Raw genomic sequence first — 14073 nt, 5'->3', positions numbered from 1 at the left:
CGAAGACCGCCACTATCGGGCATGGCTCCACCCTCACCCCCACCACTTTGGACATAGCCTCGAAGAAGGCTGTCCAGTACTCCACAAGTCTGGGGCAAGACCAGAACATGTGGGCGTGGTTGGCCGGGCCTCTCTGGCACCGCTCACATTTGTCCTCCACCTCCGGGAAGAAACTACTCATACGGTTTCTCGTTAAGTGGGCTCTATGTACCACTTTTAGTTGCGTCAGGCTGAGCCTTGCGCACGTGGAGGTGGAGTTGACCCTATGCAGTGCTTCGCTCCAGAGTCCCCACCCTATCTCCATCCCCAGGTCGTCCTCCCATTTCCTTCTTGTTGCGTCCAGTACGGTGTCGTCCCTATCTACCAGTCGGTCATACATGTCACTACAGTTCCCTTTCTGTAGGATACTTGCGTCCAGTAGGTCTTTTAAAAACGGACTTGAAGGAGATGTTCGCAGCCTCGTTAGCAAGGGCCTCCTGCCACTAACACTGGCACAGGCCTCAATATCACTAATACCCAAAAAGGACAAAGATCCAACTGAATGTGGATCTTACAGGCCCATCTCACTACTCAACGTAGACGCAAATATCTTGGCAAAAACCCTGGCAAAGTGGCTGGAGAGTTGTGTGTCAGAGCTAATCTTGGAAGACAAGACGGGTGCTGTCAAGGGCAGGCAACTAACATCGAACAGGTACCTGCTGAACATGATAATGACCCCATTCGGGGAGAGAACACTAGAAGTGATCATCTCCATGAACGCAGCAAAGGCCTTCGATAGAGTCGAGTGGAGGTACCTCAGAGATACTGAAAAGGTTCAGGTTTGGGCCAGGGCTACCTCCTGGGTGAAACTACTGGACAGCGTTCTTGAGACGAGCAAACGGACAAACACCACCAGCTCTAAATACTTCCAGCTACATAGAGGCATGAGACAGGAATGCCCCTGCTGCCGTTTGCTCTGGCAATCGAGCCACTGACAATCGCCCTTAGAAAGGCGATCATTCATCTGCTGGGTGCAGGATTCAGAGTTGATGATGAGCTGGGGGCAGGATTTAAAGTTGATGGTGATCTTTTTATTAGTGTCACAAGTAGGCTTACATTATCACTGCAATGGAGTTACTGTGAAGATGCACTGATAGCGGAAGTGGGAAGAATTTGCCAAACAGTGCCAGTGCATGCTCATTCTTATTATTGACAAAACTACCAACTTCCTTTTGTGGATTCAATTTGCTCATTTTATTCAGAATGATTATTAAATTTTTTAAATCACATAAGCAAAGTAATTTATCACATGGCAATATTTTTATTCATACATGGGATGTGGGACTCACTGGCTAGACCAGCATTTATTTTCCATCCCTAATTATCCTTGTTTAGAGGGCATTTAACAGTCAATCACATTGCTGTATGTGGCTCATGTAGGCGACTGTTGGATTGTATTTGCCCTGTGCGTTTGCCACAGGGTGCCACTGTTTTGTCAGCTGTAAACATCAATGACATCTAATTTATTGTAATTCAAAGGATATGTAGTCAATTTGTTCCAAATCTTGAGAGGAAGCTGAATTAGGTGACCTTGTTTCTGATGGTGGCTGAGGTGGTGGTGGAAGCAGGGACGATAGTGACGTTTAAGGAGCATCTTGGCAAATACATGAATAGGATGGGAATAGAGGAATATGGACCCCGGAAGTGCAGAAGATTTTAGTTTAGATGGGCAGCATGGTCGGCACAGGCTTGGAGGGCCGAAGGGTCTGTTCCTGTGCTTTGCCTTGTTCTTTGGTCTTTGTTCTTTGGGTGAAGAGGTATCCAGAGAGGAGACACAGACCATAGTTTCACTCTACGTGGATGATATGCTCCTCTACATCTTTAATACCTGTGCCAGCATGGAAGGGATAATGAAACTCCTAAAGGAGTCCAGAGCCTTATTGGCCACAAACTCAACCTGAGCAAAAGTGAGATCTTCCCAGTTAACATGCAAGGGGCTAGTGCTAGGGCCAGCTTAAGCCCATATTAAAGTGTAAATTGACACCTGTAAATATGTGCTCTGGCAACATGGGGACTATAACAGATGTATGTCAACTAAAGAGGGACCATGGCCACAGGGGGAGGGAAGACAAATGCTTGTAAATAAATACATGTACCGTCATGCAATATGTAACTGACAAATTGTGAAATACAAGATGTGAAAACCCAATAAAATCCCTTTTTAAGGGAGGACGTCATAAAAAGCACAATATAGGAAGTTGAAATGTAGGAGTTCAAAAGCCGATAGAATCTATAGAATCCCTACAGTGCAGAATGAGGTTATTCAGCCCATCAAGTCTACATAAAATAACAGGGGTTGGGAAGCTATGAAAATAGTCAGTGGAGGGGGAAACACAGTCAAGAACAAAAGACACAAAAAGGGAATGAGTGATAGGCTGAGAAATTAAGGGCCAGAATCAAACAGGGCCACAGTGAAAAATAATGGGAAAGGGACATGGAATGATAAAAAGACAAGTCTTAATGCTTTGTACATTAATACTTGGAGCATTCACAATAAAGTGGTTTAATTTATTGCGCAAATAGATGTAAACTGATATAGTAGGGATTACGGAGTCATGGCTGCAGGGTGACCAGGAATATGAACTGAACATCCAGGGAATTCAACATTTGGGAAGGACAGACCAAAAGGAAAAGGCAGTGGAGTTGCATTGCTGGTTACAGAGGAAATTAACGCAATGGTAAGGAAGGATAATAGCTCCAACAACGTGGAATCTGTATGGGTAGAGCTGAGAAACACCAAGCGACAAAAAACTTTACTGGCCATTGTATATAGACCCCCAAACTGTTGGGAATGGCATTAAACAGGTCATTAGAGAGGCATGCAAAAAAGGAACATCTGCAGTGATGGGTGACCTCAATCTGCTTAAAGATTGGGAAAATCAAACTGTAACAATATTGTAGAGGAGGAATTCCAGAAGTGTATACTGGATGGTTTTCTGGACCAATATGTCGAGGAACCAACTAGAGACCAGGAAATCGCAGACTGGGAATGGTGTACTGAGAAAGGAATAATTGAAATTTTAGTTGCGAGTGGCCCCTTGGGGATGAGGGACCATACTATGATAGAATTCATTAAGGTGGAGAGCAATGAACATAGAACATAGAACAGTACAGCACAGAACAGGCCCTTCGGCCCTCGATGTTGTGCCGAGCAATGATCACCCCACTCAAACCCACGTATCCACCCTATACCCATAACCCAACCCGTAACCTTACTTTTTAGGACACTACGGGCAATTTAGCATGGCCAATCCACCTAACCCGCACATCTTTGGACTGTGGGAGGAAACCGGAGCACCCGGAGGAAACCCATGCACACACGGGGAGGACGTGCAGACTCCGCACAGACAGTGACCCAGCCGGGAATCAAACCTGGGACCCTGGAGCTGTGAAGCATTTATGCTAACCACCATGCTACCGTGCTGCCCAATGAAGTTGATTCTGAGATGAGGGTCCAGAGTCTTAATAAAGGAAACTATGGTGGTATGAAGCATGAGTTGGCGATGATGGATTGGGAAACTTTACTTAAAGGGATGACCGCAGAAAGGCAATGGCAAACATTCAAAGAGCTCATGGGTGAACTGCAACAATTGTTCATTCCTGTCTTGTGCAAAAATGAAACGCAAAAGGCAGCCAAACCATGGATTACAAGGAAAATTGGAGATAGTATTAGATTCAAGGAGGAAGTATACAAATTGGTCAGAAAATACAGCAGATCAAGGTTTGAGAACAGTTTAGAATTCAGCAAAGAAGGACCAAAGGATTAAAAAGGGGAAAGTAGAATACGAGAGTAAGTTTGCAGGGAACATAAAAACTGACTGTAAAGGTTTCTATAGGTACGTGAAGAGAAAAAGATTGGTGAAGACAAATAAGAACATAAGAACATGGAGCAGGAGTAGGCCATCTGGCCTCTCGAGCCTGCTCCGCCATTCAATGAGATCATGGCTGATCTTTTGTGGACTCAGCTCTAACCGGTCTAGACAGGGTAGATGCAGGGCACCTATTGGTAAGGGAGTTCGGAACCAGGGGTCACAGTCTAAGGTTACGAGTGAAACCATTTTGGACGGAGATGAGGAGAAATTTCTTCACCCAGAAAGTGATAACCCTATAGAATTCTCCACAGAAAGCAGTTGAGGCCAAAACATTGTATGTTTTCAAGGGGTTACATATAGCTCAAGGCAAAAGGGATCAGAGGATAGGGGAGATAACAGAGTTGGATGACCAGCCATGATTATAATCAATGGCTGAACAGGCTAGAAGCGCCGAACGGCCCGCTCCTTCTCTTATTTTCTATGTTTCTATGCTCTGGAAAACCTGCAACACAATACTCAACACATTAGTGACAGGCGGAGGGAATAATTTAGCTTATGGCATTGACCTCACATTTAAATCTTCAGCATGGTGTTCAAAATAACTCACGTCAGCAAAACTCTATTTGGATAAGTGTCAATCTAATCCTGCTGGGGGAAAAGGTACTCTGGGAAACCTGACTATTTACAATCCATGGCATTTGGTCAACAGCCAGTAAATTCAGAGTACATTACCATAACTGTAACATGTTCTAGGTTTTCCATCAAAAGCACACTTCAAAGGGCAGCACTGTGGTGCAGTGATTAGCACTGCTGCCTCACGGCGCCAAGGTCCCAGGTTCGAAACCGGCTCTGGGTCACTGTCCATGCGGAGTTTGCACATTCTCCCTGTGTTTGCGTGGGCTTCACCCCCACAACCCAAAGATGTGCATGTTAGGTGGATTGGCCATACTAAATTTGCCCTTCAATTGGTAAAAATGAATTGGGTATGCTAAATTTTTAAAAAACAGACCAAGTCTTAATAAAAGCAAATTACTGCGGATGCTGGAATCTGAAATGAAAGAGAAAATGCTGGAAAATCTCAGCAGGTCTGGCAGCATCTGTAGGGAGAGAAAAGCCTGGTTTCCCTGGGTTTCTGTGGCTATGACTCATCTTTCATTCTCACTCCACAGTATAAATAGAACATAGAACATAGAACAGTACAGCACAGAACAGGCCCTTCGGCCCTCGATGTTGTGCCGAGCAAAGATCACCCTACTTAAACCCACGTAACCCGTAACCCAACAATCCCCCCATTAACCTTACACTACGGGCAATTTAGCATGGCCAATCCACCTAACCCGCACATCTTTGGACTGTGGGAGGAAACCGGAGCACCCGGAGGAAACCCACGCACACACGGGGAGGACGTGCAGACTCCACACAGACAGTTACCCAGCCGGGAATCGAACCTGGGACCCTGGAGCTGTGAAGCATTGATGCTAACCACCATGCTACCGTGAGGCCCCCTAGTATTTCCCACTTTCTCTGTCTGCTAGCTTTGACAAAGTCATCGGACTCGAAACGTTAGCTCTTTTCTCTCCCTACAGATGCTGCCAGACCTGCTGATATTTTCCAGCATTTTCTCTTACACTTCAAGTCTTAGAAACTTGCATGAACATTTGAGCTGTAGAACAGAGAATAACCACTTCAGTAAAGTTAGAATTAGATTATATTTCTACAAACAAGCTTTGCAAGCTTATTTGTCTGGTGTTCATCGAACGAGAGTACAAGGTATTTAAAGCTAGAATAATGGTTAACATATTTATAGTTATAAAGGAAACTTAATCATAACATTCAATTACCATTACTGCAATATAATTTATGGTACAAAAGTAAAATCTTTAATAAATGATTAACTGGAAATTTCACCACCGAAGGGTAAACCCAACATTTAATACATCTAGAAGTCATATGGAGGGAGTAAGACAGTCCACTTCAGTTAGGAATTCAATACATGTATAAAACCAGTTTGTATGTCAAATTTAGTTACTTGTAAGTCATATAAACCCTGATCATAAATGGTCATTTGCAGAATCCTATCCCAATCCTTTTTTTAGTTTATCATCTCCTCATTACAAGCTCACTTTTCAAACAGGTAGACTTGGACAAGGGGCATGGACAGGGTGGATAGGGAGCAGCTGTTCCCCTTCTTTGAAAGATCAGTTAACGAGGGGACACAAGTTCAAGGCTATGGGACAAGTGCTGGCAAATATGATTAGGTAGGCAGGTCAGGTGGTATGGGCGGCAGCGGTTAGCACTGTTGCTTCAAGCATCAGGAACCTGGGCTCAATTCCCGACTTGAGTCACTATCTGTGCAAAGTCTGCACGTTCTCCTCATGTCTGCGTGAGTTTCCTCTGGGTGCTCCGGTTTCCTCCCACAAGTCCCAAAAGATGAGCTTATTAGGTGAATTGGGCATTCTGAATTCTCCCTCAGTGTACCCAAACAGGCGCTGTCGTGTGGCAACTAGGGGATTTTCACAATAACTTCATTGTAGTGTTAATGTAAGCCTACTTGTGACACTAATAAAGGTTATTATTTTCATGCGTTGGCGCAGACTCGATGGGCTGAAGGGCCTCTTCTGCACTGTATTACTCGGTGATTCTGTGACTCTAAAATCTTTGGCGACTACTTGGGATATCTGCAAGTATTTGGTAAGAGGCATAACTTTGAGTTAGAGAATAAGAATTTTATATTACTACATGGGATAAAAGATAACATACCCAGAAACGTCTGCATTTATACAGTACCTCATCCCTGCCACAGCAAAAAAAGTAAATTAATTATAGCAAGTACCCGTTTAAACTACACAATAATTGTTACATCTGCCAATCAACCACTGGTTCAGAAAGTGAGCAACTGTAATTTTGGAGTCTCTTTTAAGCTGTTCTAGATTTTAACAACTTTAAATTAAAAATTACAACATAATTCAGCAGAGCTGCACCAACATTCCTTACTGTAACAGGTTTGTACAGTTTAACTATTTCATTGCAGTCTGTCACCTATTTATTTGCTAAAGATTGCAAAATAGTTCATTTTTGTAGCAGTAGCTCTGAAACCCAAGAAACCATTTTTCTAAATGGTCATGCGTAGTAGAGAAAACATTCTTCTACTTTAACAAACTAGTCATAGAGTCATAGAACAGTACAGCACAGAACAGGCCCTTCGGCCCTCAATGTTGTGCCGAGCCATGATCACCCTACTCAAACCCACGTATCCACCCTATACCCGTAACCCAACAACCCCCCCCTTAACCTTACTTTTATTAGGACACTACGGGCAATTTATCACGGCCAATCCACCTAACCCGCACATCTTTGGACTGTGGGAGGAAACCGGAGCACCCGGAGGAAACCCACGCACACAGGGGGAGGACATGCAGACTCCACACAGACAGTGACCCAGCCGGGAATCGAACCTGGGACCCTGGAGCTGTGAAGCATTTATGCTAACCACCATGCTACCCTGCTGCCCATAGTGTTGATGTTAAACACTCCCAGATCGAACAGCAAATGGTCCGGGACAAAACCTATGCTTAAAACACTATGCTTAAACTTCAATCTCATATTATACCAGAAGTAGATTTTCACTCCTAACATTAGGCCTCTTTGTGCCTGGAGTGAGAATTGTAGACAGTTGGGTGTTTGGACTCTCAGAGCAGAAATTGGGTGAAGTTGTCCAAATGCATTTCATTTAATGTTAGGTTGACCTTGCAGAAACCTGGACATCTATACAGTCACTGATGCACTGAGTGTTTCAACCTGCCCTTATACCTTGTGTTGTGGTTTATTTTCTGGAAGACATGATGGCAGCAAGTGAAATATTTGATGCAGAACTCAACAATAGCACAAGTGAAACTGCATCCAGAAATTTTTCTCGATGAAATATAAACAACTAGGAACTGAATTTGTCTGCAATCTTACTCAAAGGCCGCAGCAAAAAACAAAAGAGCTTCCCTTAATCTGGTTTCATACTAGTTTATTTTATTCTTTCATGACTAGCATTTGTTGCCCATCTCGAATTGCCCGCAAGGAGTTAATGAGCCGCCACTTGGAATCCATGTAGGATATGCACACCCACACTGCTGTTAAGAAGGGAGCTCGAAGAATTTGACCCAACAATAGTGAAGGAACAGCGGGTATTGTTCCAATTCAGGATGGTGTGTGGCTCAGAGTGAAACTTCCCAGTGGTGGTGTTCTCACCTGTCTGCTAACCTTGTCCTTCTAGGTCAGGGGTGGGCAAACTTTTCCATGCAAGGGCCACATTCAGAAATTCACAATTCACAAAGGGCCGCATAGTATATTAAGTAAAATAATTACTTCACCCGGTTATGATTCTGGGCGCCTCATATAGAACATAGAACAGTACAGCACAGAACAGGGCCTTCGGCCCTCGACGTTGTGCCGAGCAATGATCACCCTACTCAAGTCAACGTATCCACCCTATACCAGTAAGTAACCCAACAGCCCCCCCCCCCATTAACCTTAAATAAAAAAATTTTTTTTAAAAATTAAAAAAAAAATTTTTTTTTTTTTTTTAATGACTTGGTGGGCCGCAGAAATACCTTTGACGGGCCGTAGTTTGCCCACCCCTGTTCTAGGTGATAGTGGTCTCAAAGGAGACCTATTTAGCTACTCACCAGAGAAATACTTTTTCTCTATCTACTCTGTCAATCTCTTATCATCTTGTAAACCTCCATTAGGTCACTTTTTTTTACCTTTTCAGCTCGAATGACAACAAGTTCTGACTTTTTCCAATGATCATAACTTATCTCTGGTAACATCCTAGTAAATTTCTGTACCTTTCCAATTCCTTTACATTTTCTCTTTGAAGGCAGGGCGAAAAGGACAGTGGTGTTTTGCTGTGGTCAGTTCCTACTAAGCTGCACCTAAAAGAGCCTCAGTCTTTCCTTCTAGTTTGGGAACATACTCACCTCAGTCAGACAATCATTGATTCATGACACACTCCAGAGCCTGAAAACTTTAGTGCAGCTTTGTCAAAAGTGATATCCATTAGAATGGATGGGAACAAACCTGTCTGGTCTAGTGTTTCAGATGGGCTTTACAGGGTTTCTTGGCATTTGGTGAAAAGCAGCAAATTTTCTTTATCCAAGGTAATTTTCCTACATTAGAGGCAATATGTTAGATGCAAGCTGTTGCTGCTTTTGTACTGGCCAACATTCTTCCCGAATCATCTGTAATTAATTGATCATGTATTGCAAAGTTGTTTCAAAACCGTGCATCTTAAATGACTGCTGTGTCTACTGCACAACAGTCACTACACATTGGACAGACCTATACAGTGTTTAAGATCTGCATGCATGTGTATACTGCTCATCAAAATTCTGGTGAGAAGTCTGATCTTCAGACAAAGATACAGTTTGCAGCTCAATGAGAATAAGGCTCATTAAGTTAATCTTTTATGATTCTGCTATTCACGTGACATGATAATGAGGATGCTGACTAATCACAGTAATCAACGTTCAAATTTCTCTCAGTTGCTGTCCCAACTGAAATGAAAGCAAACAAAATATAGGCAAATACAAGACTATTTATAGCTGTTTTATCTGCTGTTACAATTATTTGCTCGTCCAACATGCTGACTCAATAGAGATTAGAGTTTATGCTGACTTTGCGCTCTAATGAACATTTACATACAGCGGTTATTGCCCTAGTTTGTGATCTCATTTTGTTGCTGAACTTCAACAAGACTAGACTTCACCTGCAATGATCTTAGCACAAACTCCTGGTTTCTGTACAGCACAATTCCACTGATCAAGCCACAACCAAGCATAGGTGTGGTGCAGCTTAATAATTTAACATTCAAAACTGAACACCTATTTTGTTTTCAAAACAGAGAACATATTGTCAACCAACCATTCAGCCTGGGCAGAAATAATAATAATCTTTGTCACACATTAACACTGCATTGAAGTTACTGTGAAAAGCCAATAGAGCATCTTTCAGGATGTCTCAAAGCACTTTAGAAAAACAAAATAAGCACTTTTGAAGTGTAATGTCTACTATAAGAAACAAAAGTCAATTGGCACACAGCACGATCCCACAACCTCCGCTAAGATCAGACAATATTCACCATCAGAAATAGGTGGTGAACTGTGAAGCATACTGTACGCCACATCAAGTAACCTGCAATTCACCCAGGGTTATAAACAACACTATGCTCATCAAATCTTAAATAATATGACAAAAAGACAAAGTTATTAAGTCATCAATAAATCTTATTACCAACAGGATTCCTTTCGGCCATTCTTATGCGATTACTTTGCATTGAAGAGGGGCACCGCCACAGGCGTCTTGAATTGAATCAGACTTGAAACTCTATTAAATGATGGGGTACATAATAAAAAAATAAGAACTCCCTCAAGGAATCAGGCTTGATCAATTTGGCAATTTTATGTAAAATGTGAATCTTAAAAATGTTAACCTACTTTAGAATTTTAATGCCATAAGAACGGAACAGCAGAGAATGTCACGTAGGGAATCTGCAATTACAATTTGTACATTGAGGAAAGGTGCCAAATCAGGCAAAAGCAATTTGTGTATGCGCGATAAAGCCCCAAGGACAGATTTATTTGTCTTTCTACATAGACACAGCTGGTTATATTTATATTCAACAAGATTATGAGAATTCGCAAAGAATCACATCCAAAAAGGTTAACCTGTTTTCCAGAAGCTGATGGAGCTACGTATTTCTATTTTCTTTCTCTGTTCATTCTGGATTTCAAACATTCTCAACTTTTCTGCTAATCCCAAAATGAAATGGGATATCACACTTGGCACTTAATGAATCCATGGTCACTGCAAATTCAACTGCACATTAAAAGGCAAGCAGAATTTTGGAACTGGAGTTAACCAATCAAACTCCAATGGTATTTCCCTTGGAGTCACGAACAAGTGCCAAAACGGATCCAAGGTGGATGCAATTAAAATAATACATGGGGAATCAAAATATGCCCAGTCAATTTAAGAAGGTTCTCCCAGCTAAGCTTTGTGGACAAAAGGTACTGAACACAATGCATCTGCGCATCCAGGACAGCAAACCTAATACATTCTCTGACTAGCTCTGTGCAGTCAAGGTGAACAGCTCCAGAAAAATATTGAGGCATCAGCAAATCATTTCCAACATTAGAAGTAACGGTTTCGAAACTATACTGCAAATCAGACTGAACTAATTCAACTGCCCTACTGAAAACAATAAGTCATAGACAGTCACCTGAGAGAGCAATCACAACCTACTTGTGACTCTCGAGTTGACCAATTAGCCTCAATCATGGAATTATTCAGCAAATCTTGGCTCACTGCTGACTAGTAAATGTTTTCTATCAAATGAAACGGGAGAATGAGGGCTCAGAATGCAGAAATGTAAAAATCCTTTGTCTACTGGTGTTCTTCTGTTTTAAATTATAGTTAACCTTCAGTTTGCATGACAAACAAAAACACATCAAGTAACTATCACTTACAGAATCTGTGTAGGCAATAGAGGTGTCTAAAACACCCACAATTCAGAAATGTTAAAATATTCAAGCTTCAGAGTCAGGGAACTAATCTAATTAGGGTCAGAGAGCTGATGACGGTTGCAGAATGACTGAATATTGACAGTCTGCATATAGCTTTAGATAGATTTTTTCTTTATCCTAACAGCTTCCAGGATATTGCACTACTTTTAAATCTCATGCTCTTAATTCAAATTGAAATATTGACAAAGCTTCACTTTGCCTTTGATCAGTATTTAATTACCAATAAATTACTCAAACCATACAATACTGCTAACAATTGTACCACCCGTCAATAGCTATTGGACCAAACAGCTATAAACTTTGAAATCGAGTCACATATATCTTAAGCAGCTCCCCAAGAACATATGCAATAACTCTAATCTTGCTTGTTAAAAGAAAAAAAACATACAACTCAACAGCAAGTGTTTGTTGTGGATCACTATCCAGTGGAACTTCCAGCCAATAAAAACAGAATTTAGAAGACTTGCATTTATATAGCGCTTTTAATGACCACAGGACATTTGAAGTAGTTTACACTAAATTAAGTACTTTAAAAAAAAAACTGTAGTCCCTGTGGTAATGTAGGAGATAGGACAGTCAATTTGTCCGCAGCAAACTCCCACTGATAGTAGGCACGTAACATATAATGTGTTTTCTTGCGATGTTCAGGGGATAGGGTATTGGCCAAGACATAACACCCCTGTCCCTCTTTGAAATAGTGTCATGGGATCTTTTATGTCCACCCAAGCAGGAAAATGGGGCTTCTGCTTAACATCTCATCGAAAAGATTGCTGAATTTAAGATATCATGTAACAAATTCTGAAAAAGCTATACACAACAGAAAGGATAATTATCTAAATGTCCATTAAGAGATGATAGTCGAATCAAGATGCCATGAACACTGTGTTGTTGCTAGAAGAGAAAATGCTGGAAAATCTCAGCAGATCTGGCAGCAAAGAGCTAACGCTTCGAGAGAGATGACCCTTTGTTAAAGCTAAAAGGCATAGAAAGTGGGAGATATTTATACTCTAGGGCAGGGGTGGGCAAACTTTTCCGTGCAAGGGCCGCATTCAGAAATTCACAATTCACAAAGGGCCGCATAGTATATTAAGTAAAATAATTACTTCACCCGGTTATGATTCTGGGCGCCTCATATAGAACATAGAACAGTACAGCACAGAACAGGCCCTTCGGCCCTCGACTTTGTGCCAAGCAATGATCACCCTACTCAAGTCAACGTATCCACCCTATACCAGTAAGTAACCCAACAGCCCCCCCACCCATTAACCTTTTTAAAAAAAAAAATTAAAAAAAAAAAAAAAAAATTTTTTTTCAAAAAAATTTTTTTTTTTTTAATGACTTGGTGGGCCGCAGAAATTCCTTTGGCGGGCCGCATGCGGCCCGCGGGCCGTAGTTTGCCCACCCCTGCTCTAGGGTGAGGAAATGAATGATGAGCCATAGCCACAGAAACCAGGGAAAAGAGTGCTAATAGCCATTGAAACCAAGGGAAAAGAGTACAGTCCCCAAAGAGAATAAAAGATGTGAAAGGCCAAACAGCAGAGAAACTAAGATCAGAGGATAAGCTGTGGCAGATGTAGATGTGGGGTGGTGGGGTACATGGGTGAGAGAGAGAGGTAAAATGAGAAAAATGATGGAAGGATAAAACTAAGGGGAGAAAAAGTAAGGTAAGGGGGATAAGACAAGGGGAAAATATATATATATATATAAAAAGACAAGAAATAAATAAAAGATAAAAGACAGTTAATATGAAATGGAATGAAAACAAAGGGGTTGAGGTGGGGTAGAGCTAACCATCTGAAGTTGTTAAATTCGATGTTGAAACGGAAGGCTGTAGCGTGCCCAACCAGAAGAGATGCTGTTCCTCCAGTTTGCGTTGAGCTTCACTGGAACATTGCAGCAGGCCAAGGACAGACATGTGGGCGTGGGAGCAGGGTCTTGTGCTGAAATGACAAGCAACAGGTCAGCGTCCTGAATGCACACAGACCAAAGGTGCGCATATAGAGACCACCACATTGGGAGCAGCGAATGCAATTGACCAAATTGAAAGAGATGCAAGTGAAACGCTGCTTGTTTTTTGGGTATGGGTGTTAAGCATGGAAGAGGTAAAGGGGCCGGTTTTATACCTTCGGCAGTTGCATGGGAATGTGCCACAGGTGATGGGTGAGGTGTTGGGTATGTTGGAGGAGAGGAATAGATTATCCTGGAGGGAACGGTCTCTGCGGAATGCTGACAGAGTGAAGGGAAGATGTGTTTGGTGGTGGCATCACGCTGGAGTTGGCGAAATTGGCGGAGGATCATGCTTTGCATATGGAGGCTAGTGGGGTGAAATGTGACAACGAAGGCAACTCTATCCTTGTTCTGGGTGGGACGAGGGGGCGAGGGTCGCAGGAGATGGACCGCACACTGTCGAAAGCCCTGTCAATAACGGTAGGTGGGAAATCACGGTTAAGGAAGAAGGGACACATTTTCTAAGCACCACTTTGGAAAGTGGCATCATCGGAACAAATGTGACGGAAGCGAAGGAACTGGGAGAAACCCTACAGGGTGTAGGATGCGAAGATCAGTAGTCCAGATAGCTGTGGGAGTCAGTGGGCTTGTGATGGACATCTATTGCCGGAAATGGAGACAGAATGGTCAAGAAAGGGATG

At 42.3% G+C, this 14073-nt stretch overlaps 1 protein-coding gene across 4 annotated transcripts in view; it reads right to left on the bottom strand.

Annotated features, from left to right (window-relative positions):
* Positions 1-14073, bottom strand: part of ppp1cb (protein phosphatase 1, catalytic subunit, beta isozyme) — a 124611-nt gene that overhangs the window by 73627 nt on the left and 36911 nt on the right. Inside the window, exon 1 of one of the 4 annotated variants that reach the window (XM_038799072.1) lies at positions 13217-13355. The exons of 2 other annotated variants lie outside the window; for them this stretch is intronic. In XM_038799072.1, the coding sequence (XP_038655000.1) occupies positions 13217-13340 (124 nt within the window). In that variant the 5' untranslated portion in view covers positions 13341-13355. Of the gene's footprint in view, positions 1-10133; positions 10227-13216; positions 13356-14073 lie in introns of those variants that run through there. One more of the 4 variants, XM_038799074.1, reaches the window with a different exon arrangement.

The sequence above is a fragment of the Scyliorhinus canicula genome, chromosome 6 (assembly GCF_902713615.1).
Source record: "Scyliorhinus canicula chromosome 6, sScyCan1.1, whole genome shotgun sequence".
NCBI lineage: Eukaryota > Metazoa > Chordata > Chondrichthyes > Carcharhiniformes > Scyliorhinidae > Scyliorhinus > Scyliorhinus canicula.
This window is presented reverse-complemented; position numbering and strand designations above follow the sequence as displayed.